The sequence below is a fragment of the Diceros bicornis genome, chromosome 4 (genome assembly GCF_020826845.1).
Source record: "Diceros bicornis minor isolate mBicDic1 chromosome 4, mDicBic1.mat.cur, whole genome shotgun sequence".
NCBI lineage: Eukaryota > Metazoa > Chordata > Mammalia > Perissodactyla > Rhinocerotidae > Diceros > Diceros bicornis.
In genome coordinates this window covers 46,237,308-46,262,958 of record NC_080743.1, presented here as the reverse complement: position 1 = coordinate 46,262,958, position 25,651 = coordinate 46,237,308, and the positions used below count along the sequence as shown (strand labels likewise).

General features: G+C 35.3%; 1 protein-coding gene across 2 annotated transcripts in view; it reads right to left on the bottom strand.

Moving 5' to 3' along the window:
• Positions 1 to 25,651, bottom strand: part of MAGI3 (membrane associated guanylate kinase, WW and PDZ domain containing 3) — a 231,542-nt gene that overhangs the window by 61,523 nt on the left and 144,368 nt on the right. For both annotated transcript variants that reach the window (XM_058538824.1, XM_058538825.1), the window contains exons 3-5: positions 12,291 to 12,410; positions 6,726 to 6,935; positions 1,098 to 1,275 (exon numbers count right to left, since the gene is read on the bottom strand). In XM_058538824.1, the coding sequence (XP_058394807.1) occupies positions 1,098 to 1,275; positions 6,726 to 6,935; positions 12,291 to 12,410 (508 nt within the window). The remainder of the gene's footprint in view (positions 1 to 1,097; positions 1,276 to 6,725; positions 6,936 to 12,290; positions 12,411 to 25,651) is intronic.

Below are 25,651 nucleotides of genomic sequence, written 5' to 3'. Positions count from 1 at the left end.
AATAGTCTAAATCACCCTTGAAAAAGCCCTAAAATCGTCCACAGAGAAGAATATACCTGATTTTGTCTGTTTTGTATAATCCTGGTCATTAACGTTTATATAAATGTATAACATAATTAACAATGTACCATTGTATAACAATGGTAAAAAGAACACCATGCACACAAAATCTATTTTAAACACTAGAATCCCACTTGGTACAGCAAGATGTTCACTCTCTGGGAAGGATGTGGACTTTGGGACCAATTGAGGAAAAAGATTCAAGTCTTCCACACCTAATTCATTTCTGAGTACACGTTCTTTGAGTTTAGTGTCTAGTCTTCAATATTTTAACTGTTATTGAATTGCTATATTCTGTAACTTTACTCCATTCATATTCACCCCATGGGCAAATTATTTTAAAGATGAGAATTACAGCTGCATGAGAATATAAAAATACTTCATAATGAAACTTCCAATAAATTATTTGTTTGATATACTTGTATAACATTTGTTCTCAGGTGCAAACAATATAAAATTTTAGGTTAATTGAATACATATGGTATTCTATATCTCTATAAATACATCTATATTTATATTAATAGTGCTTTCCCATAAAATAGTTTTGTTTTTTCTGAATTTATATTGTACCAATTACTCTGAGGATCAGTGATATTCTCCTCCTATATTATCTAACTGTATTGCCTGAATACATCAAATCTAAACCCTAGGACTAAAACTATTTAGCTCAGATAATAAATATGCTCCCCCATAAATGATGGTAATTCTTGAAATGCTCATTAAGTTGGAAAATCTACCCAAAAGTTAAAAAAAAAGCAAAATACCCTTTATTCCTTACATTTTTCATTATTTGTGATAAACCTGTTTTTCATGCTCCTGTTTTTTTAAAAGCAAAGGTCAAATAAAATAAAAATCCAACTCAAATAAAAATAAATATCATCCAGGGAAACAGATTAAGAATCAACTGTAACTTGTATGAAAAATATTTTTAAAGAAAGAAAAAAGAAATGGAAGTCTGGTGAAATGAGGTTAAAAAAATTTTAAGACAAGCCTCACAGTCACAGGGCACGTTAGAAAAGATACAGACATTTGCTTACTCAATGAAGTAGATCATCCCTGTGTCAGTGTAGGCCATTTCCCAGTTTTTGGGCAGTGGTTCCAGATTCTCATCTCTCATCATATAATTTCTAAAGTCCATGGAGCTATTTGTTTGGTTGTAACTCGGGATGGTCTTCATCCAATCAGATGACTCAGAATGCCTCTCTCTGTTTTCTCCTATTCAAAAGAGAACAGCATGAAAAGTAGGTAAAGTTGCACCCTATTCAAACTGCCTGCTTCGTTTCTAACAAAATGCCAAATATTTAGTGCGAATTTACTTGTCTATTATGTCCACATTCTGCTACAATTTTTGAAAAAACAAATAAACTGACATTTTTCATTTGCCAAGTGACATTAACCCTGTACAGCACCTCTGATGCTAGTCTGGGAAAGCAGCAAAAAACAACACTAGAATCAATTCAGTATATACTGAATATATATCACTCAATATAATACTATTAACAACAGCCACAGCAGCACTTACACAGTCCTTTTATTTGCCATGCTCTATTTTAAGCACTTTACATATATTAACTCATAATCCTCACAGCAACCCTGTGAATATATATTATTACTATTCCCATTTTACAGATGAGAAAACTAAGGCACAATGAGATTAAGGTAATTTAGTCAAGGTTATACAGCTAATAAACAACAGACCCAGGATTTGAATCTAAGTGGTCCAGGCTCTTAACTGCTATACCAAGCTGCCTAGTACACATTTAACATAGGCCTTTAAAATAATACCAATTTTTAAAAATTATATTCAATAGACTTCTTGTTGTTAAATATAATTCTCTGTTGGTGATATTAAAATCCTTTTAGAGTCTCAAAGCCCATAATATAGGTAAGAATACTAAAATCTGGTTACTGTCTAGGGAGTTTACAATTCATGCAATTAAAACTTGTTTCTGGAACTTAAAATATAACTGTAACAATTCCAACTTGCAGGCAAGGCCTGAGAATCAGAGAATCTTAGAAGAGGCCTTAGATATCATTACATATCATTCCTTATAGTACTTCCACTCCAACCATCCTTTATCCAACTAAGTTCAATAATCCATTAATCCTACTACTTACTACCTATCACTGTTCCTCACCTCCCTCCATGCCCTAGCCATGTCCTCAGTGCCCTACTGACCCAACTTAAATTCCATGACCAACCACTATAATCACTCCCTTATGATTATAATCATTCCTGATTCCTTTGCCCCAACCTTACTTCATCATACTTGCCTGGCTGATCCATAATTCTGCTTAAATCTCACTCTCCACCTACTCTACACCAGTGTTCACATGTAGTTGAACACAGACAACGCTGACTAGTTCACTTTTAATTCATGATCACTAACCTCAAGACGGCATTTAATGATGTATGACAATCATAGGACATGTCTTTAGTCCATTCACTCTGACACCCTCCTGGATAACCATTTCATACCTTTCTTCTCCTTAAATCTACTACTACTTCTCTTTTATCTCTAATCTCATTTGATGACCTTGTTTTCTATTACACTGAGCAAATAGAAGTAAGCAGAAGAGAACTTCCACAGACTCCCACCATCACATCTACACAGCAACTGTGCCCATGTACTCCACCTTCTGTTATTATGGAAAACTGTCTGTGCTTCTAGATGAGGCTCACTCTCCAACTATAAATTATATCCCATCCACTCTTACCTAGAGCAATTCTCTGGCTCTCTTGTATCACCAATCTTCCCTATCTAGTACATCATATCCATCCACATAAAAACAAGTTATTTCTCCATTCTTTAAAAAGAAATTAAACAATTCTTTTTCTCCCGTAGCAACCACCCCATTTCTCTCCTCTTTACACCAAACCTCCCTGAAAGAGTTTATACTTGCTACCTCCACTTCCACTCTTTCATTTATCTCTGGAACTCACTCCAAGAAGGCTTTTGATTTCTCAACAATAAAACTCTTATCAAGGTCAGCAATCACCTCCACATAGCTAAATCCAACAATCGATTCTCAGTGCCGATCTTACTTGAGCTATCAGTAGCATCTGACATAGCTGATAACTTTCTTCCTTGAAACATTCTCTTCCCCAGGCTTCTAGGACTCTGTACTCTCCTGGTATTCCTTCTACCTCACTGGCTCTTCTCAGTCTCCCTGATCTCCATATATTGGAGTGCCATCTCAGGGTTCAGTCCTTGGACCTTTTTTCTTCTCTTTCTAGACTCACTCTCTTGGTGACCTCATTCAGTGTCATTGCTATACAAGCTATATGCTGATGATGTCCAAATATTTATCTTCAGACCAGAACGTAGACTTTTAAATCCAACTTTAAACATGATATTTCCAGTTGGATGTCAAATGGACATCTCAAACTTAAATATCCCAACATGATACCACCCTTTCCCAACCCAAACTGACTCCTTTTAAAATCTTTCTTATCTCAATAAACGCAACTCCATTCTTCCAGATATCAAGTCAAAATCTTTGACTCTGCTCTCATACCCTATATCTAATCTGCTAGCAAATGTTATTGGCTCAGGCCACTTCTTACCTCTCATACTTTCATCAGGACCAAACCACCATTTCTCACTTAAATTACTGCAATAACCTCCTAACTAGTATCTCTGTTTATGCCCATGCCCTCTGACTGCCTATTCTCAATATAGTAGCCAGAATGAGCCTGTTAAAATCTGTTTTATTACGTTTCTCTTCTACTCAAAACCCTATAATGGTTTCTCAACTCAGAATAAAAAGCAAACTTCTTCCAATAACCTATAAGATCCCATATAATATGCATTTCCACCACCACCACCCCCCCAATCATTATCTGATGGACCTCATTGGTTACTATTCCATTCTATTCTATTCCCTTCCATCTCTCTGCTCCAACCACATAAAATATATATAATATATATATATTGTCCACATTGTATCCAACTACATTGGTTTCCTTGCTGGTGTCTGAATATCCAGACACCTCCTACCTCAGGGCTTTTGTATTTATAATACCTTCTGGCTGGAATTTTCTTCCCCCAGATATTTAGAGCTGACTCCCTCACTTCTTTCAAAGTCCCCATCTTAGTGAGGTCTTCTTTGTCTCTCTATCTAAAATTGCAAACTTTGACCACAATTACTTTTTATTCTCTCTTCCTCTGCTTTGTTTTTCTCTTTAGCACCATCTAACAAAATTTATTTTATTCATTTATTTTGGGTAATTCTTCTCTCCCACCAGAAGGTAAGGTTCATTAGACAGGGTTTTTTGTCTGTTTCGTTCACTGCTTTATTCCCAGCTTTTGGAACAATACCTTGCACTGAGTAGCCTAGCAGGTGCTCAATAAATATTTGTTGAATGAACAATTTGAATGAAACACACAATTTATTCTCTAGGCAGAAAAAGTGATAGAAATTCAAAGGCACCCAATGTATAAATCAATCAGGAAAGGAGTTACATATAAGTACGTTGCAGAAAAGCAAAAGCAACTATATGAGCTATAATACTTTCCTGAATATAATTCCAAATGACTGCGTAAAGGAGTCTGCTTAATAGTCAATGACTTCAAAATATTTTTTATGTAACACCACCTCTTGGAAAAATTTTAGCATCATTACATAACATATGTCATCCTATGTGGGCATATCAGCATTTTTACATTAATTCTTCAGCAAGATATAAAATAATATACACATTGGTATGTACAAAGAAACCTCTACCTATCCTCTCCCCAATTCCATCCCCAACAATTTTCTGATTTTTCAAGGCAGCCATTCTAGTCCTCAAAAGCAACACACAAAGCACATTTCCCCAACTTTGAATAACTTAACAACTATGGTTAACAGTTATTCAGAAAAGACCAAGGGTTTTTATTCATGTCTTTTATTATTTTTTCATTAAAATATTCAGAATATTTTTTCTTACAAAGAAATATATAATCCAGTGGAAGTGTCCTATGGTCTATGCACAAGAGGTAGCATACAGACTGCCTCCCACACACTCTTGGGTACATGCCCTTTAAATATTAACATCAAAGAGTATGTAACATCTGGTTTAACCACTGGCTTACACGACAAGCATAAACTATGGAGATTACAGATAGGTTTACCTCTCAGGGAGCTGCAATGGTTACTGAAAGGCTCTGCATTAGGAAGTGAAAAAAGAACATTTTCTTTTCCCCCAAATTGAGAACATATAAATTCCCACATTGGGACAGATTCATGGTTTCTAATCCCAGTCTTAAGCGTTTTAAAATGTTAACAGACTTAATTTTGTGGGAGAGCAAAGCTGACATCAACATCAAAAGGCTCTACGATATTATGATCTCCCTTAACAACTTCTAAAGAACTAGATGTGAATTCACCTAAACCTTTTTAGACGTGTTCTCACCTAAATATATTGGGGCAATTCATTAAACATTAAACATATTATGTGGCATAACTATGTGATGTGTTAGGACTACAAAACAGGACTCTGGAGGGGGCCACAAACGATGAATGTATTAAAACAATGAATACAATATATATAGCAAATTTTAATAACTGATAAAGGAAAATGTCAGGATGCTTTAAGAAAATGATATGGTAATGGGTTCTGCAAATCTGGGGATATGATCAAATTCATTCATTTATTGAGTACCAATAAATTTTTTTTTTAGTTTCTACTATGTGCCACTGTTTACGGTGCAAGAGATACAATGAACAAAATGAGCAAAACTTCCAGCCCTTATGAAGCTTATATTCTAGTGTTTTGAATGGAATTATTATAATACATAGCGCTGAAATTAGTTCTGCTGTGATTCTGTGGTTTCCTACTTATACTCTCAATTTGAAGTGTAAGACTCTCCTAAGCAATCACCACATTATTTAGGGGTACTCAAAAGGAGAAAGTTCTCTCTCCACCACTAAATTCTGTTGGTTTTGCATTTAATGAAAAATATGAGAGTCGAACTTGGAAGTTTTCTTTGAGAGATTCAGAATTTAAACCCAAAATATTGCTAACAAACTTTTCAGATAATTTTTACTAGCATATTTCCAAACTTCTGTACTTTGGTTTGGTTGAAGGCTATATAGTCATGAGTCACTTAATGACAGGGATACATTCTGAGAAATGTGTCATTTTTTGTCACTGTGCAAATATCATAGAGTGTACTTACACAAACCTAGATGGTACAGCCTCCTACACACCTAGGCTCTATGGTATTAATCTTACGGGACCACTGTCGTATATGCGGTCCATCATTGATCAAAACATTGTTATGCAGCACATGACTGTATCTTAAAACATCTACATTTCGTTCATAGCCTGTAAAGTAGGACTTAGGCCAACAAGATTCCTACATTCCAGCATCAGAAATGAATCTCAAGTCTTTTAAGCAGCAAGGTAATGGTATATTATATTACTACTAATGATAGCTTATTATTGATTTATCAAAATTGCCACTTGGGGCAACTCCAGCTTATAAGGTGATCGACAGAGATACACTTTGTTCCACACAAAACCTTTAAAAAAATTAGAATCCCATGACTTGCTTTTGCATATGAATATGGAATTATCTTTCACATAGTTTTTGTAAAAACTTGTACTAATTCCAATTCAGTGTCATGTTAAAGGCAATCTGGAAGATCAGTTAGAAATCGTTCACCTATTTACAAACCTGCATTTCCACTACCATTAATAGCTTCCTTGTCCTCATCTTCTTCCTCTTCAGGAAGAGAACTGTCCATTCTTTCCATCTTGCTGACAGATGTAGTTCGTTTTCTTTGGGATTCTGTGTCAAACTCATTATCAAAGAGGACCTGATCAACCGGATCTGGCTGGAAAGGGCTGGGTTCTGCTGGAGGCTTGGGGGTTCCATAGAAGTTTCCTGAAGTGAAGAAAATAACAGCAGCTGAAAGTACTAACAGTGAATCGAGAGTCAGAACAATATGACCTAGTGTGTCTCGGCCCTGTTATCTTATACTGAAGTTTTTGAATACCTACCATTGGCCATAAGGAGGCCAAAACACTTCTTGGGACAGGAGGAGGTAGAAAGAACAGAAAGAACTAACTTCTCAAATGCCCTTCACCATGTATTATCTAACATTATCTAACATTCTAATACTATTTGTACCAAAGCCAGGAAGTTGACTTTATGCATGTAGATGATTTCTTCTTACAGGGCTTGCTTTGCATGGGTTCTAAATTAGGGCCTAATTTGTGAATTTAAATGCATCAATGCTCTCATGTAAGACTAATTGGCAAAAAAAGCGGGAATTAAGGAGGAGAAAACTAACTCAAATAATTTTGTTCTGATATGTAACACAATGAACTATTTTGGTAAAATGAGGAAATATGTGGGCAAAGGATAAAGCTAAGGATTAACCAGTCTGTGTGGAAATGTAGGCTGTTTATATAAAAGTAATTTTTAAAAGTTTTTCTGAGCATTCTAATTATATTATTTTATGTGACAATTTATTGAACAGAGACATTATTAGCATAATTCGATATTGGCTTACTCTTAGGAAAGCATGAAATACTTTAATATGTTAAGTCTTGAAGATCAGTAGCTTTTACGGTAAAAATAAACGTTCCAGAACAGAATGAAAACAACTGAATATCTTCTCAATTTGTCATGCAGTTCCCATGAGGCAGCCAAATGCAACGGGAAAGCACTCAGCAGGTCCAGCTACATTAACAGTTTGTGGCTCCTGCCGGTTTTGATCTTATACCCATCACTATGCTAACATCATAGAAAGATAAATATGGTTAAGGAGTAAAATACTCATGATCTTCTTCTTCTCTTTTTTTTTTTTTTAAGTCACATATTCTAATCAAATTTCTTGGCTCCTAAGGAGGTAATTAAGATGCTCACTCACATAAGGTAAATTGATGTGGTATTTACTGGATTATTTTTCCTAGATGAAAAAAGGCATAGGTTGTTCACCATGACACTGAGGCACATCTACAAATACCATAGTTTACCTTAAGTCATGTGTGCTTTGAGGGGGAAAGCATTAAGGTGAATGCTTCGAAAATTTGATTTGGGGCAGTAATGGTCATTAAAGTACTCAAGACAAAACAATGAAATCAAACTAAAAAACTTTTCAAGTACATCTTGCCTCTCGCCACTCAACTACTCCCTTGCTTCCAAATCCATGTTTGAAACGGAGTTACTCCTGTCAGGCAGATGGATTCTGCAAAGATTCCTATTAAAACAGACTAAGAGGATGTCTGCAAACTTTCTGGCCCATAAGTAAAGCAAAGAATCAGTGAAAAAGCCAGTTCACACTTCTCTGGGGCAGAGGGCACAGGAATGCTCTAAATAGAGGTTTCGCTGGGGAATGGGACGCTCTAGGATCTCTATTTTTTCTATACTATGTCCAATAATCACACTACCAAGGAATTTGGATATACCATGACAAAAGTAAAAAGTCTACTTTTTCTAAAGATGGTAGTTTTACTAGAAACACATTTTACTGTGTATTTTTAGTAATTATTATCCAACTCAAGGAAGTTTAACTTTTTCTAGGGTGAAAATTAGAAAAATCCAGGATATTATGATTGCTATCCATAATCACTACTAAGATTTTAGGACCTCATAATAAATTCCGGCAGTTTCCTTATTTAAAAAAAATTATTGGGCTTAGATTAGAAAAGGAAACTAGCATTGGTTACAGGTAAATTGGATCTATTTTTCTTGAGTTGTTGGTAAATATCAAGATGTCAGATACAGCAAGGTATAAAACTATAAGGTTTGTGAACCCTGACTATAGTTATTAACAGAGAAAGTTTTTCATCTTTTGGAAGCTGTTTTTGAGCTTTTTCTTCTTCTTTTTCTTTTCTGAAGGCTTTTTCATTTTTACAACAGAACTATCAACTATTAAATATTTTAAACATATATAAAATCACAGACAATAGTATTAGAAACATCCTTATTTATTTATTTACTTATTTATTTATTTATACATACACCCTCCAAATATTAACTTTCACCAGATTCCTTTCAGGTCTCCTTTCTTTTTCTCTTTAAGGACATACATATATGGTCACATATACAGTTAGAGCCTTAACTTTTTGTCTCCGTCATTCCCCCTCTCTCCCTGAGTTATCCTGAAGTTGAGATGTGTCATTTCTCTGCATACGTGTACATCTAAGACATATGTATACACATACACAACATATAAATAGTGTTGTTTTCATAAAGTGTTTTTATAACATTTTATATCTTTTTTCTAAACAGTATACTGTACATACCCTTTTGCAACTTTTTTCCATACAATTATATTTCTAAGACTTATTCCTGTTGATACATTGTAGATTCTAGTTCATTTAATTGCTGTATAATCCATTTTTATGAACAAAGTAAAATGTATTTTACTCATTCTCCTACTAAAAGAGAATTGTTTGCATTCTCTCACTGTTTTAAATAGTGCTATAACGACTATTCTGGTACATGTCTACATATGCACATAGACTAGGGCTTCTCTAGAGTAGGCATATAGAGAGGGAACTGCTGGGTCAGAGTTCTGTGCACCTTCGAATTTACTAGTTACCACCAAGAAGCTCTCCAAAGCGATTGTATCATTTTATACTCTTGCCAGCTGTGTATGGGAGTTTCCATTTCCCACAATTATCAGACTTCAAAATTTTTGCAATCTGATGGGTGTGAAATGTTATATGACTGGTACTTAAATTTGCATTTCCTTTGAATTGAGCAACAGTAATTAATAATATATAATATGCCACTTTGTCATATACCATGTTCTTAACAAAAGAAAATGTAGGAGAATATCTTTGTGATCTAAGGGCAGAGAAGGATTTCTTAAACAAAACTTCAAAAGCACAAATCATAGGGAAAACAGTGATAAATCTGTTAGACAAAAATTAAGGATTTCTGTTTAATGAAGAAACACAGGACAAGGTTTTAGGTGACAGAACGGGAGAAAATATCTATATCCAATAAGGGATTAATATCTAAATAACTATTTAAATATCTAAGGAATGTCTACAAACTGGAACGAGATTGAGATCCCACTTGTTAAAAAATGGACAAAGCAAATGAACAGACAATTTGCAGGAGTCCAAAAAACTAACAAGCATATGAAAAGATGCTCAAACTCTCTGACTACAAGAGAAACTAAAATTAAAACGAGATACTATTTCTACAACCACCAGAATGGCAAAATTACAAAGCTGGATAATGCCAAGTGTTGATGAGGATGTGGAGTCATTACTATAGCTCCAGAACCAAATCCTCATGCACTGCTGGTAGGAATGTAGACTGCAAGGCTATCCAAAACTACTTCATCAGATTAAGTATATGTATACCTTATAACCCAACAGTTCTGTTCCTGGGTATATATATTGCACAAACATTCTCACACAGGTCCATAAGAAGACGTGTGTTAGAACGTTTGTTGCAGCTTTATCTGTGGTGATGGCGAGTTGGAGGCCATCTGGAAGTCCATCACTAGCAGAACCGTTAAGTAAAATGCAGTGGATTCACAACATGGAGTACTATGCAACAGTTAAAAAGCAATGAATTACAGGCAAATACAGTATAGCAACACGGATGAATCCAAAAAAATATAGTAATAAGTGAAAATAGTTAAAAACTGAATGAAATACATAACACAGTCCAGATGTAAATAATAAATGCATGCACACAAGACACAATACACATTTTGCAAGAACACATACAAACAAAAACATACATATTAAACATATCAGAATGGTTGCCTATAAGAGGGAAGTGAATGAGAGTAGGCTATTTCCATAAAAATAAAAAATAAGTAGCTGTCATTTCCTCTGAGAAGTCTTCACTGGCCACCTTATCTAAATAAGACATTCCTATTGTTTTCTTTAAATCCCTGTTTTTGTTTCCTTCATAATATCTCAATTTATAGTTATTTTGTTTGTTTGTTTTTTGACTGCCTTCCCCACTAAGATATGGGATTTATTAAGGCAGTATCATTTCAACATTGTTCATCACAGTATCACTAGTCCCTCTTATAGTGCTTGGCACATAGTAGGTACTTAATAAATGCATTGTTGGATGAATAAAGAAGGATCAAATAAATGAATGAATGAATGAGTCATGGGAGCTGAGCCCAGCAAGGGTAGTTGGGTCAAAGTTAGCAGGCAAAAGGAAATCACTGAAGATTCTCAGGAGGAGAGAGACATGACCAGAGCTGCGCTTGAGGAAGACTAGCATGGTAGTAATGGGCAGGGTGGACTTGACAGAGGGAAGAAGCTGGAACAAATGAGATCACCTACAACAGCCTAGACACGAGCTAGTCCAGTGGGCCTACAATGAGGTGATGAAAGTGAAAAGAAAGGCATTGTGAAAGCTGCTACAAAGGAAGAAATGACTAGATTTGGTAACAGATTGGATGGGAACTGTGGGAAAAAGAAGGAAATAAATGATGACTCCACTGTTTTGAGCTCATAGTGCAGCCAAAGAGAGAAATTATGAAGAATTACTCTTTTGGATAGAACACAAATGCATATTTGGATATGCTGAATTCAAGGTTAGATATTTACTGAAACCATCTCTAGGCACTGAAGATAATATTGAATAAGAAAGACATGATGTCTGCCTTCACGGAGCTTGTGGAAAAGTCAATTATAATAGCATGATAAAGCAACAATGCAAAAGTATAGGGTGCCATGGGAGTGGATAAGCTTGCCAGTGAAGAATGTTAGATAAAGGGGAAAAAAGGATCTAAAATAGAATCATTTAAAAATTGAAATTGATCTTAAATCTGTACTTCCTAGAACCAAGTGGGTAGAGGAAAGAGATATGAAAACCAATCATTCTGTTTTTGTTGTTTCCCCCTCCCCAGTCTGTATTATCTCTTCTCCAAGATAGTCAAGCTGTAAATAGATTTTTTAAAGTGTACAATATTTGGATTCCCAACCACAAACAGAAAGCAATCAAAAAATACCTGTTGAGTTCATATGATGAATGCGAATTACTATGAAATATGCAAACTAGCAGTTTGAATGATTTTACTATATTGTTCACAATCAACTTTATAATATGACGGAATGCTTTTGCTTATTGTTTAATCCCATTTCAATTAATTAAAATTTCCTAATAAAAACAAAATTTTCCCAAAGACCGACAGAAAAAGCTTTTTTAAAAAATGGTATTTTACTAATCAAATTCCCTCTGGAATAATGCCAGTCATTCAGATAGTTTTCTGAGTGCTGTTGTTGTCAACATTTGGGGACATACCATCATACGTTCCACTTTCTAATAATGCTCCACTCTCTTCCAGTGCTTTGAACTGTTCAACAGAAATGAAATTATAGTCCACCCCTGGTACTTCCCCATCCCTGGGGGCCCTTGTAGTGCCTAAGAAAAAAAAAAAAAAAAACAAGAAAAAAAATAGGTTGTAAAGTGTTTTTAAACTTACAAAATATTGAGAATAATAGAAAATTCAGTCTATAAAGAACATACGGGAGAAACAGACTATTGAATGTATTGTACCTTCTAGAACGAGGATCAGAAAATTTTAGGCAAGTTAACATTCCTAGGTGAAAGTAGGACAATAAATAATGTAGGATGAGGAAATCTACTTTAATAAAATCTATGGATAGCTATGAAATTCAAAACTACAAAGACTACAAAAATTTTAGTGTCAAAGAAAGCTTAACTTTCCAAGATACAACAGTTATTTCTTCTTTTAAACCTCAATTATCATTACTTAACATTTGAAGGAGAGACAAATCCACCAATGATAGACTACATTTTTACAGAGCTATCTTAAATATTTTTTTCTTCCCTAGCACAAATGTAAACTAATATTCTACCTACTAGAGTCACGAAGGACAATAAAAACACAGAAACAATTTTTTAAAGTTCTTTTAATGAACTCTATTTTAAAAACTTGGACAAATATTAATTATGAAATTATTTTAGATTAATGAATCAAAGGCTTAAGGCTTAGGACAGGTATTCACATATTGCATCTTAGACATTACTCTCTTTAAGTAATTTCAAAAAATTAAGCAGTAAGTAAACTGCTTTAATGAAATTCACTACAGAAACACAGCACTAAGTTTGTATCTATTAAGGAATGCATGCTAAAAATCTTTCTTTCAGATGCAAGGTATAAATTCAGGTTACGGCAGCATTGCTACATTTGAATGAATTTTACTGAACAAGAGTCAATACTTTTATGAACTGATATTAGAAATGTCATTGAAAATACTAGAGAATACAAAAATGAGATCCAGGTATTCAGCCTGGAAATACAGTTGGGATATAGTAGCAAGTCCTGTGCAAGGATAACTTTCCCCACCTGTTCCTCCCCCCATGCTCCCTATTCATCCACAGCACTCCAAGCCAGCAACCTAAGAGTCAGTCATCTTGAGTTCCTTCCTCTACTCCACATCATCACCAAATCTGGCTGATTCCATCTCCTAAATACTTCTAGGATTTATATACTTTTATTCATTCTCACACTCATCTAATTCATATCATTATCCAAGGCCTGTATTGTTGGTCTCCTGGGGTCAACCCTTCTCCCTGGGGTCAATCCCACACCCCCTGCCCGAACTGCAGCCAGTGGCTTTTCTAAAACAATAATCTAAGGAAAAAAATCTCTAAACCCATCAATGGTTTCCCATGATTCCTGGCATAAAATCCAGACTCTCCCTCTCCAGCTTCTTTCTTGCCTCACCCTTTTCACCTTATAGGCTTTAGCCATAATAAATTTTTTTCAATTCTTTTAATGTTCCTTGTACTCACTTACCTCCAAGGCCTTTTGTCCAAGCCATTCCTTTCCCTGGAAGACTTCCTACTCCCTTTCCCACTCTTACCTCAGCTAACTCCTACGCGTTCTTCAAATCCAGGCTTAGAAAGTTTCTTTATAGAACCTTTCTTGATTCTCATCTAGGGTATGGCAATATGTAGAGACCACATCTACTTGTTCAGAGTAATAGGTCCAAGTCTTGGCACAGTGTAAGAATCATAGTAGATACTCAATATAGATAGTTGTTAAATAAATAAAGTGAAATTTTACACAAATGTAATTAGCACAGTGCTTGGCAATACATTATTATTATTATAAATTAATTCATGGGAAACTATTAATTGCTCTTATGTTTTAGTTATATTACATTCTATTATATTCTGTAATATGTGAAAAAAACCCATAAAGATGATAAAAACATTAATAGTAATGATCTCATAAAATAATGCTTAAGTCGACATTCTAAGCAACAAAAACTGTATTCAATGAATTTCCCCCCTTATTTTTACCCAACTGTTTATAAAAACGAGCATCTCCTTATCTGTTTTACATCACAGAGGATACAAAATTTGGAAAACATAACTTTTTTTTTTTTGTGTGAGGAAGATTGGCCCTGAGCTAACATCTGCCAATCTTCCTCTTTTTGCTGAGGAAGACTGGCGCTGGGCTAACATCCATGCCCATCTTCCTCCACTTTATATGGGACGCCGCCACAGCATGGCCTGACAAGCGGTGCATTGGTGCACGCCCGGGATCTGGACCAGCGAACCCCAGGCCACCACAGTGTAGCGCGTGCACTTAACCACTTGTGCCACCGGGCCAGCCTCTCTTTTATTTCCTAAGACATTTTTTCACTGTGAAATTTTTGTTTCTCATATTTGACTAAAACTATATTGTTAGATTCCCCAAATCAACAGCTTTTAGCTCCATATTAAGTAAAAATTAACATTAGAAAATGAATTCAATGATTAAATTTAAAATTTATAATAATTTGTGGTAGATGGAAAAACACGGCCACAATATCTTGCACCTCTTCCCATCAAGAGATGGGGCCCATTGCCTCACCTCTTGACCCTGGACTGGATTTATGACTTGCTTTGCATAATTTAATGTGGACATAATGTGCAAGTTCAGGAGTCCAGACTCCCATCTTCACCTTCTTGGAATGGTCCCACCACCATGTATGGAAGTCCAGGCTAGACTACTGCATGATGAGAGAGCCCCAGTCAACAAACAGCACCAAGACCCCAGACATGTGAGTAAAGCCATCTTAGTCCCTCCAACCCCAGTTGAACTGCCAGTGACTGCAGCCACATGAGTGGTCCTAATTGAGCTCACCATCTCATGGAATCATGAGAAATAATACATGATGGTTATTTTAAGCCATTAAGTTCTAGGGTAGTCTGTTATCCAGCAAAGGCTAATTGAAATATTATCCAAAAGCTCTACTACAAAATATAATGACTATGTAAAACCCGATTTAAGAGCAAACCTTATTATAAATGATACTATAAAAAGAGCACTGACCCAAGGGACAGGAGCAACTCTGTGTTTTAGTCTGGGATTATTATTAATGGTACAATTTTAAGCAAGCACTTAACCCTTCTGGGTTGCATTCTCTTTCTGCAAAGTGGTGTTGAGCAAGATGGTGTTCATGATTCTTTCCATTAATAGATATGAAATGTTATGTGTGATTCCGATATATATACTTCCAAGACTTACAAAGTAGCTTTCATGTTAATTCTCTTTATAAGTATTATAAATTTTCAATTCCTCCCCAAAAAAACATGTAATCCCATACACACAAAAAGTCCTCTCCCTTACCCTGTCCTACCCCACTGCCTTCAGCATTCCAAAAAATTCATCTTTATATTTTCCTGATACTCTGTAAACTTAATATAAAGCTTTCTACATCCCCTCCAGTCACCACTACGTTTCTCCTTTTTGCATAAAAATTTCTCCAACGAGTTCTGTTTACTCACAGTCTCTAATTCCTCTCCTCTCATTCTCTCCTGAGTCCATTCCAATCAGATCATTGCCCCAACCACTCCACTGAGACAACTTCTATTTTAATCCATAGTCTCCATTTTGCTTAACCCAATGGTCAAGTCGCAGTCCTCATATTACCTGACCTATCAACATTTGACATAACTGATCATTCTCCCCTTTTTATTTTATTCTGAAATACATAGGAAAGTACATATAACATATATGTAAAGTTTAACAATAATAAAGCAAATCCATCCAAGTGAAGAAATAGAACATTACCAGGACGTCAAAACCGCCAATCATAAATCTCTCCCTCCCTCCACCCCCAAAGGTAATCACCATCTTGACATTGTGGTGATGATTTCTTTTTTTAAATGTCTTTACCAACTTAGTAATGCATTTCTAAGCAACACTGCTTAGTTTTGCCTGTTTTGTAACTTCATATGAATGGAATCATACCATATGCATCCTTCTGTGTCCAAATCAATACTTGTTATCAGGTTTTTAAACTTCTGCCAACATGCTAAGAATGTTAAGGCATCTCACTGTGTATTTAATGTGCAACTGCCTCATGAGATTAAACATTCTTTTCCTATATTTACCAGCCACAGAGCTGTCTTCTGTTGTGAAGTGGCTGTTCAAGTCTTTTGCCACTTCTCTGTTGGGCTGCCTGTCTTTTTAAAACTGATTTGTAGTTCTTTACATTCTGGATACTACAGTGCTTCATCAAATCTAAGCAATCAATAGCTTCTAAAATGCACCATTATTTTATCCCTAAAAAAGAAAAAAACCTGGCAATTATAATTGAAAGATTCCATCTATTGTAAGATGCATTCCAATTGTAGAAAGGTTAAAATGTGAAATAGCTGTATCTTAGTATTGATGAAGCACTGCAGTCCTTTGTCAGGTACATGTGTTGCAAAAGGAATGTTTCTGCTAAAATGAAATATGCTTTCTGGAAACAGTGCTTTCTGCAAAATCATGCATCAAAAATAATAGAGATTTTGGAGAATATAGGGTCAGGGTTGATCTCTCAAAATCTATTGTAACTTTGTAACTAGAGCACTAGCAAAATCAGTAACAACCCTAATTAAAATAGTAATACAGTTTAAAAGTGTTAAATTCCTAATAAAAAATATTAGAGTAAATAAAATAACTTTGCCTTTAAAAACTGATTAAAAAAATGAAAAAAGTAGCTCAACAGACGGAGGTACAAGGACGGTTGAGCTGACTGAATAATGAAGATAAGGCAAAATGTGCAATAAACAATTGTAACATGAAGCACATGGTCAAAATGAGAAAATAGGCCAAAGTGAGGTGAATCACGTATAATACATGCAACATTCAGCTATGTTTGTCTAGTCTATGTTTACTTACTGCTACCTGATGATACACAACATTAGCTTGCTGGGGAAAAGAATAAGAACCAATATCAATCACCTCAGTTAAACTGACATCATTCTCCTACTTATTTACCAATCACGTATAAACCTATTTGCATTATAGAAACAAACGCTGTAGCAGAACAGACAGTATCTTCTCCCACTCTGTGATTTTCTTTTCATCATTTTTTAATGCTGTTTTGATGACAGAAGTTTTTCATTTTAGTGTAGTCAAATTTATCAATACTTTCCTTTATAGCTAATGCTTTTTGTGCCTAGAAGAAATCCTTCCCAAGGCCATGGAGATATTCTATATTCTTTACATTGTATTATAGCTTTGCCTTTCACACTTAGTAGTTTAATGCACTAAAATAGATTTCTTTTTTTTTTGGATTGATAGGAGGTAGTAGTCCAATTTCCTTTTTTTCCCAAATGGCTACGCAACACAATTTATTGAAAAGTCAATTATTTTCCCCTCTGATCAGCCATGGCACTTCTATCATAAAAATCTTATATAGAAATGTCTATATAAAACTGGGTGTCTGTTACTGGGCATTCTATTACTTCCATTTATCTACTGACCATTTCTGCCCCATTATCACAATGTCATAATTATTATATTTTCATGATAAATCTTGTGATATAGTAGAGCAAGTATGCCTTTTTTATTTTTTCTATTCATAGCCTTTCCATATAAATCCTGGAATCAGAGAAGCAGGCTAAAAATGCTGGAATTTTTATGGGTTTAGATTGAATCTATTAATCAATTTGAGGAGAACTGATATCTTCAACATATTGAGTCTTTAATCTATGAACAAGAAAACTCTGTCAATATATTTGGATCTTCTTTAATGTCCCTTAATTTTACCTTACAGAGGTCTTTATACTTCTTTAGAGATTAATTTCTAGGTATTTCAAATATTTTTATGCTATTATAAATGGTATCTTTTTGTAAACTTTCATTTTCTAATTATTGATGATATAAAAGAATACAATTATGGGAGTTTGGTCACTTTATTTGGATATAATTTATCTACAATAAAATTCACTAATTCTAACTGTACAACTCTATGAGTTTTGGGAACCCTCACCTCCAAAAGTTTCCTTGTGCTCCTTTGCAGTCTCCCATGCTGTGGCGGCTGCTGATGTGCTGTCACCATAGTTTTGCCTTTAATAGAATCTTATATAAATGGAATCAGACATTAATTTGATTCCAGTAGTGGTTTGTCTGGCTTCTTTCACTTAGCATGACGCTTTTGAGATTTATTCATGTTGTAGTTCAATATCCTTTTATTGCTGAGTGGTATTCCATTGTACAGATACACCAAAATTTGATTAAGTATTCACCACTGAGGGACATTTGGGTTGTTTCCAGATTCTGGATATTATAAATAAAGCTGCTATAACCTTACAAGTCTTTGGGTAGATATATATTTAAATCTGTGTTGGGTTAACACCTAGGAGTGGAATTGCTGGGTCATAAAAGTGTATGTTTAACTTTAATAAGAAAATGTCCCAGATGAGAGCTGCAGCTTACTTACATTAGTGTTTCCATGTAGGAATTCCTTCTTGGAGTTTCTTGGCAAATTAACTTTTTCTAAATCCCAAGAAAAATCAGTTGATAGGGAAAATAAGAAAAAAAGTATTATAATTCTCCAGCAAGAATTAAAGCTTAATAACTTGACACAGAGATGTTACTAGTTTGAAGGAATCTAATGATATCAATTTAAAGCAAGAGCAGGAAACACTGAAAAGTAGGGTCAAATGTTAAAGTTGACATTTCCAGGGACCAGGACACAAGCATATGGGAGAGCAGCATCACAGTCTTCTCAGTCAGTCCTAACGCAGCTGTTCCCATGCTGTATGTGTGCAGTCGAGGCCCTGTCTGCTAACAGTGGGTCTTTCCTGAAAAAACAATATTAATAAGATTATATGCATTCATATTTTACATAAATCCTATGAGTAGTATTGCAAAAAAATTACAAGTTTTAGAGGCTAAATACGTCATTAAATTGGCACTTTTTACATGTGATTCTGTGTAATGATTGTTGGGAGATTTAACTATTATCTGAATATTATCCAGCAATGTTCTCTGGCACTTTCCACTGTTTGAGTATTTGCTACACGTTTCAGTGGTTCGTAAATACTGTAATAGAAGAAATGCAAAGATGTGAATATTGTTGTGGAACACTCCAACCTGAAATCAGAAACTGAAGTTTACTTCAGTCTAAAAGCTGAAGTAAAAGCAATATAGAATTTCAATGGCAAAACCAAAATCAGGGCAAGGAGACAAAATATTTTCATCATTAAAAAAGAAAACAAGCCTATATGAATGACTAATGACTAATGCCCAATTTGATGATGCTTTTGGACACACACTTAACAATTTGATGAATATCAATGCAAAATGAAAAATTTTTTCTATGTCTGGAATATTTGTTACCAAAGATCAAGACCATCAGATAATGCAACTGATAATTGTGTGCTTTAAAATTTCACTTTAGTAGTGAAAAATTCAAATATTAAATATGTGTGGTATTATCTTTCAAATTTTAAATGATTTTTATTGGTATTTATTTTGTGTTAATGTTCCCTTCTTTTAAGGTTTTCTATTAACAAATGTCTGTATCAGGTAGAGATAATTTAAAAGTGTTATTATAATCTTGTTATATTAGTTCATAATAACAATGAACTAGTTGACTTTATATTGTCATTTTCTCTCTTGAAGTGCTTGGTGCACTCAGGAGAATCTAACCCCCACCACAGGGTTTGCAGCCATCATTACTGCCACAATGGGCAAGTGCAGCAGTTATTTGGATTCCCAAGGTATGTGGTTCAGCTGGCACTTCACCACAATCAATCACAGGTTATACTGTGATTCAATTGTGATACCACTTCTTGTCATAAATTATGAGTATCCTACTTGCCACTGGAAGGAACTTGGCACTGCACTCAAGCCCAAGAACACAACCAAACCCAATTCTAAAATTGCTTCTTAGAGGGTCTGTCCCCTGGGACCACTACCAGTTCTGTATCAGCCAGGGTCCAAACAGCAGGGAGAAACTACACAGTAACTTGAACAAGGACAGCTTAATATAAAGAATTATTAACTACTTACAAGGAATTAACTAACAGGAAATAAAAGAGAACTCTAAAAAATACCACCCTACAACTGAGGGGGAATACCCAAGTAAGGAACAAACTTGGAAGGAAAGGACGCTCCAGAAGTCTGAAATTCAGACCTCATTGGAAAGGGTGTGTTAGTAACCTGGGGACAGAGCTGGTTCACAGTCAGTGGGTCAAGGCTGGCAGGCAGGGAACTGTCTGCTGGAGTATGAATGAAATTTGCCAGCAAGCTACCTGTGGTGGTGGTAGGGAGCGTGTTTTGAACTTACTAGACACTGGCTGGACTTGCCAGAAACCCACTGGAAAACTACTTGCAGGGGACACTGCTGAAATCTGGGGAGCCAGCTAGGGTGCCCACAGAACTCATCGGAAAACTGCAAGGAAGTTAGCTGGTGCATGAAGCCACCTATTAGGGTGTTGCTGAATTTGCTGCTGGGAAGCCCCCCAGCAGGTGTGCCACTGAATTTGCCGCTGGGACGCTGATTGCTAGAATACTGCTGAAACTTACTGAGGGTCTTTTTGCAGGTAGGACAAAAAAAAAAAACACACTGGAACGAGGAAAAGAAGCCTCTTCTTTCTCCAGTATCCTTCCTGCACTCTCTACTGACAAAGCTTAACATTGTGCCAGTTGGCAAGGGAGAAATGTTACAGTATCATAAGCAGGCAAAAAGAGTAAATTTAAAGCCAACAGATAGTAAGTAATAACTGGCAGACTAGTTTTCTGAGAGATTCTATCACGAATGAGAGTTGAATTTTGTCAAATGTTTTTCCTGCATCTATTGAGAAGATTACATAGTTTTTCTTTTCTCGTCTGTTACTGTATTAATTTTCAAATGTTATGCCAACCTTGCATCCCTGGGACAAATCCCACTTGGTCATAATGTATTATCCTTTTTATATATTGCTATATATTGATTTGCTAAAATAGTTTAAGGATTTTTAAGTCTATGTTTATGAAAAATTTGGGTTGAATATTTGTTTCTTTTAATGTTATTGTCTGGTTTTAGAATCAGGATAATGATCAGATCACAGAAGATGAACTGGGAAGTGTTCCCTCCTCCTCTATTTTCTAGAAGTGTTTGTGTAGAATTGGCATTATTACTTTCTTAAATGCTTGGAACAATTCACCAGTACCATCCAGGCCTGAAGTTTTCTTTATGGGAAACTTAGAAACTACAAATTCAATTTCTTTAATAGATAAGAGAGCTGTTCAGTTCCTCTATTTCTTCTTGAGTGAGCATTGGTAGTTTGTCTTCCAAATAATTTGTCCATTTCATCTGAATAGTTGGATTTATTGGCTTAAAGTTGTCATCCACTTAACGTCTGTAGGATTTTTAGTGATGCCATCTCTCTCATTCCTGATTAATTAGTGTTTTCTCCCTTTTCTCCTGAGCAGTATAGCTAGAATTTTATCAGTTTTATTGATCTGAAAGAACGAGCTTCAGGTTTCATTGATTTTTCTCTATTGTTTTTCTGTGTTCTAGGTCATTGATTTCTGCTCTTATCCTCATTATTTCCTTCCTTTAGGTTTACTTTGCTCTTCTTTTCTGGATTCTTAAGGAAGAAGTTTAGACCATTGAGAACTTTATTATTTTCTAATATAAGCATTTAATATTATAAATTTCCCTCTCAACACTGCTGTAGCACCATCCCACAAATTGATATGTTGTGTTTGATATGTTGATATGTGTGATATTTTCTAGTTTTCTTTTGTCTCATTCTGTAACTCACAGGTTAGTTAGAAGTGTGCTACTTAATTTCCAAATATTTGGAGATTTTCCAGATATCTTTTTGCTAATGATTTCTAATTTAATTCCATTATGATCAGAAAACATATTTTGCATGATTTAAATCCTCTTAAATTTATTGACTGATGTTTTATGGTCCAGAATATGATCTATATTTGTAAATGTTCCATATGCACTAGAAAAGAATGCATATTCTTCTGTTGTTGGATGGCATATTCTAATAAATAGCAATTAGGTCAAGCTGGTTGAAATTGTTACTCATGTTATAACCTTATTGACTTTTTGCATACTTTTCCTAAAATGGGTGTTGAAATCTTGAACTATAATTACGAAATTGTCTATTTTCCTTTCAGTTCTATCACTTTTTTATCATTTTCATTCCACCTGAAAAATTTCCTTTAATATTTCTTATAGTGCAAGTCTACTCATGAAAAATTTCCTCAACTTTTTTTGTCTGAAAAATTCTTTATTTTTAGATATTTCTGTTGTATATAGAAATCCAGGTTGGCATTTTTTCCTTTCCGCATGTGAAAGATGACATTTGATGACTTCTGGCTTGTACTGTTTCAGTTGATAAGTCTGCAGTCATTGTTTGTTTTCTTGTATGTAATGTATCTTTTTTTTTCCTGTCTGTCTTTCACATTTTCTCCTTTTCACTGGTTTTCAGCAATTAGATTATGACATACCTTGATGTGGTTTTTCTAGGTTTCTTCTGCTTGGGGTTTTTTTAAGCTTCTTAGATCTGTAGATTTATAGTTTTCATAAAATTTGGAAAAATTTCAGCCTATTTCTTCTAATATTCTTTCTGCTTCCTCCACTTTGTCTTGATAGTGTGCCACAGGGCAAAATGCAATAGATCACAGTTCTGTTCCATCTATAATCCAATGTCTGAAAACAGCTGTTACATATATCTTGCCCAATTTGTAGTTGTTTATGACAAGAGGGTAAATCCAGTACAAGTCAGCTCTTCATGGCAGAAGTAGAAGTCTCTCTCTTTGGTTGTTTAAAAAAAAAGTTTACATTTTCAGTCTTTTTCGTCTCTGTCTTTCAGTTTGATTAGTTATATTGCTATGTCTTCAAGTTCACTGATCTTTTCTTCTGCAGTTTCTAATCTGCTGTGAAGCCCATCCAGTGAATTTTTGAAGCTCCATTTAGTTCTTTTTTAAAAATATATTCCATTTTCTCTTCATTCTATTCATATTGTCCTTTAGAACCTTGAGCCTATTTATAGTAACTAAAATTCTTGGTATGGTCACATCATTATCTGTGTCATTTCTGGGTTTTTTTTTTTTTTTAATCAGCTGACTTTTCTTTTGATTATGGGTCACATTTTCTTGCTTTTTTGCATGTATAGCAATTTTTTATTAGATGCTGGACATTGTGAATATTATGTTATTCAGTGTCTAGATTTGGTTGTCTTCATTTAAGAATGTTCATTTTTTTTCTCCTTCCCTGTCTTCTTTCCATTCTTTCTTTCTTTTTCCTAACAGTTAAGTTACGTAAATATTTACCTGATCCTTTTGGGGCTGTCTTAACTAAGCTTTGTTAAAGCGGGTCTCAAGTTGCTTAATCTATGGCTGGCTATTTTAGCCCTACTAGTAAGCCATGACCCTTCTGGGGTCTCTCCACTCAGGCTGGTTGGAACTCAAATTTCTCCCAGTCCTGTGTAGGTTCTTGGAATTGCTAACCTTACAGCTCCCCAAGAATTCTTTGCCTGGCCACATGAAGTCTCATCCTATACATTCTCAGCTTAGTATTCAGCAATTGACTCAAGGGGGCACTTGCACAGACTGCTTGAGCTCCTTTTCTTCATAGCTCTCTCTGACATCCTGTCCTGCAAATTCCAGACCCTTCAGACTTCTTGAACTTAGATTTCTGTTCCCTCAACTCAGAGTCTTCTGTACTCTGCCTGGGCTCTCCATCCCTGTACTATGGCCCAGAAAGTGCCTCCAGGCAGAAAGTGGAGAAAATCATAGGTCTCCTTTGTGTGTAGTCTCCTTTCCTTTTCTCTTAGGGATCACAGTCTTGTTCTACCTATAGTGCAATGTCTGACAATGGCAGAAGTGTTTCTCCCTCTCTCTCTCTCTCTCATTAATTTTGTTGCTCAAATTGTCTCAAATTTTGTCAGTGGCACCCCTTCTAGGTGGCTTTTTTTCCCTATGTCCTTCTGATATCTCCTCATAACTTTTTAAGCATTTACATATTTTCTGGTACAATTAGATGTTCCAAGCTCATCTTGTACTTTCCTTGCCCCCCAAAAAAATCAGATTTTTTTTCCAAGAAGATCTGGTAACTTTTGGTAAAGAATGATAATTAGAGACCAGATGTGACCATTTGGTGTGCTAGCTGCTACTGATACATCATTGCATCTAGGTTCTTGGAGGGGTTGTAGACACTTAAATTTGTAAGTTAAAAGATCCTGTTAGGATCTGAAAAGGCTGCAGCTGTTTGGACCCTATAATTAAAATGAAATAAGCTGTAGCTCCTTTCTAGAACAAAACCTCACAATGAGGAGAAACTGCAAAACTAGGACAGTAGAAGTAAATTTAAAAGAAGATCCAAGTAAAAGTGGAAAAGGGCAGCACAAAGCACAAGTACATATTTTTATTAACTTGTTTTAACAAGGAAAGAGGGAGCTCTAGAGTTAAGAAATAAAAATGCTGCCCTGAGACACCTCATGCAGGCAAAATACCAAGTTACTTATAAAGGAATGAAAATAAGATTGTTTTCAGACTTTTTAAGAGCAATACTTGATGCCAGATGACAATTAGATAATTGACTAATATAATTCAGATAGTCAAGAAAAGAAAATATGAGCCAAACAGTTAATATCCATCCAAACAAACTTTAAAGTATAAAAGCCACAGGCAAACTGCTATGATGAGTCTGTGAACCCTTCCTGGGAAATCTAGTAGAAAACAAGCTCTAGACAATGACCATTATTGAAGAAACAACAACATAATGACTGGTAGTTAGATTACGTATGTATTAACCCACAGAATAAAGAATAAAGGACGGTTATAAAGGGAAGAGTGCAGTATGTAATGGCTCTTTGTTTTGCCAATATAGATACAGCTCAAGTATCAAAAAACAGTGAGAATGAGGAAAGCATACGCAAAGTAGAATAAGCTCACTGATTACATTTGTTGGTAGTAAAAAGATATTACTTCTGGGGCCAGCCTGGTGGCATAGTGGTTAGGCTCGCATGCTCTGCTTCGGCAGCCCACGGTTCATGGGTTCAGATCCCAGGCGTGGACCTACACACAGCTCATCAAGCCATGCTGTGGTGGCATCCCCCATACAAAATAGAGGAAGACTGGCACAGATGTTAGCTAAGGGACAATCTTCCTCAAGCAAAAAGGGGAAGATTGGCAACATATGTTAGCTCAGGGACAATCTTCCTCACCAAAAAAAAAAAAAGAAAAGATATTACTTCAAGTCAGACGATGGGAGAGAGAAAGGGAAGGGGAAAGAAGAGATGACTAGGTAATTTTAATATTGCTCATATTTGGAGCAAAAATAAAAAAGGGAGGGAGGAGGAACAAAGAGTATTATATAAAGGTATAAAAGGTAGCCATTAGAATAAGGACATAA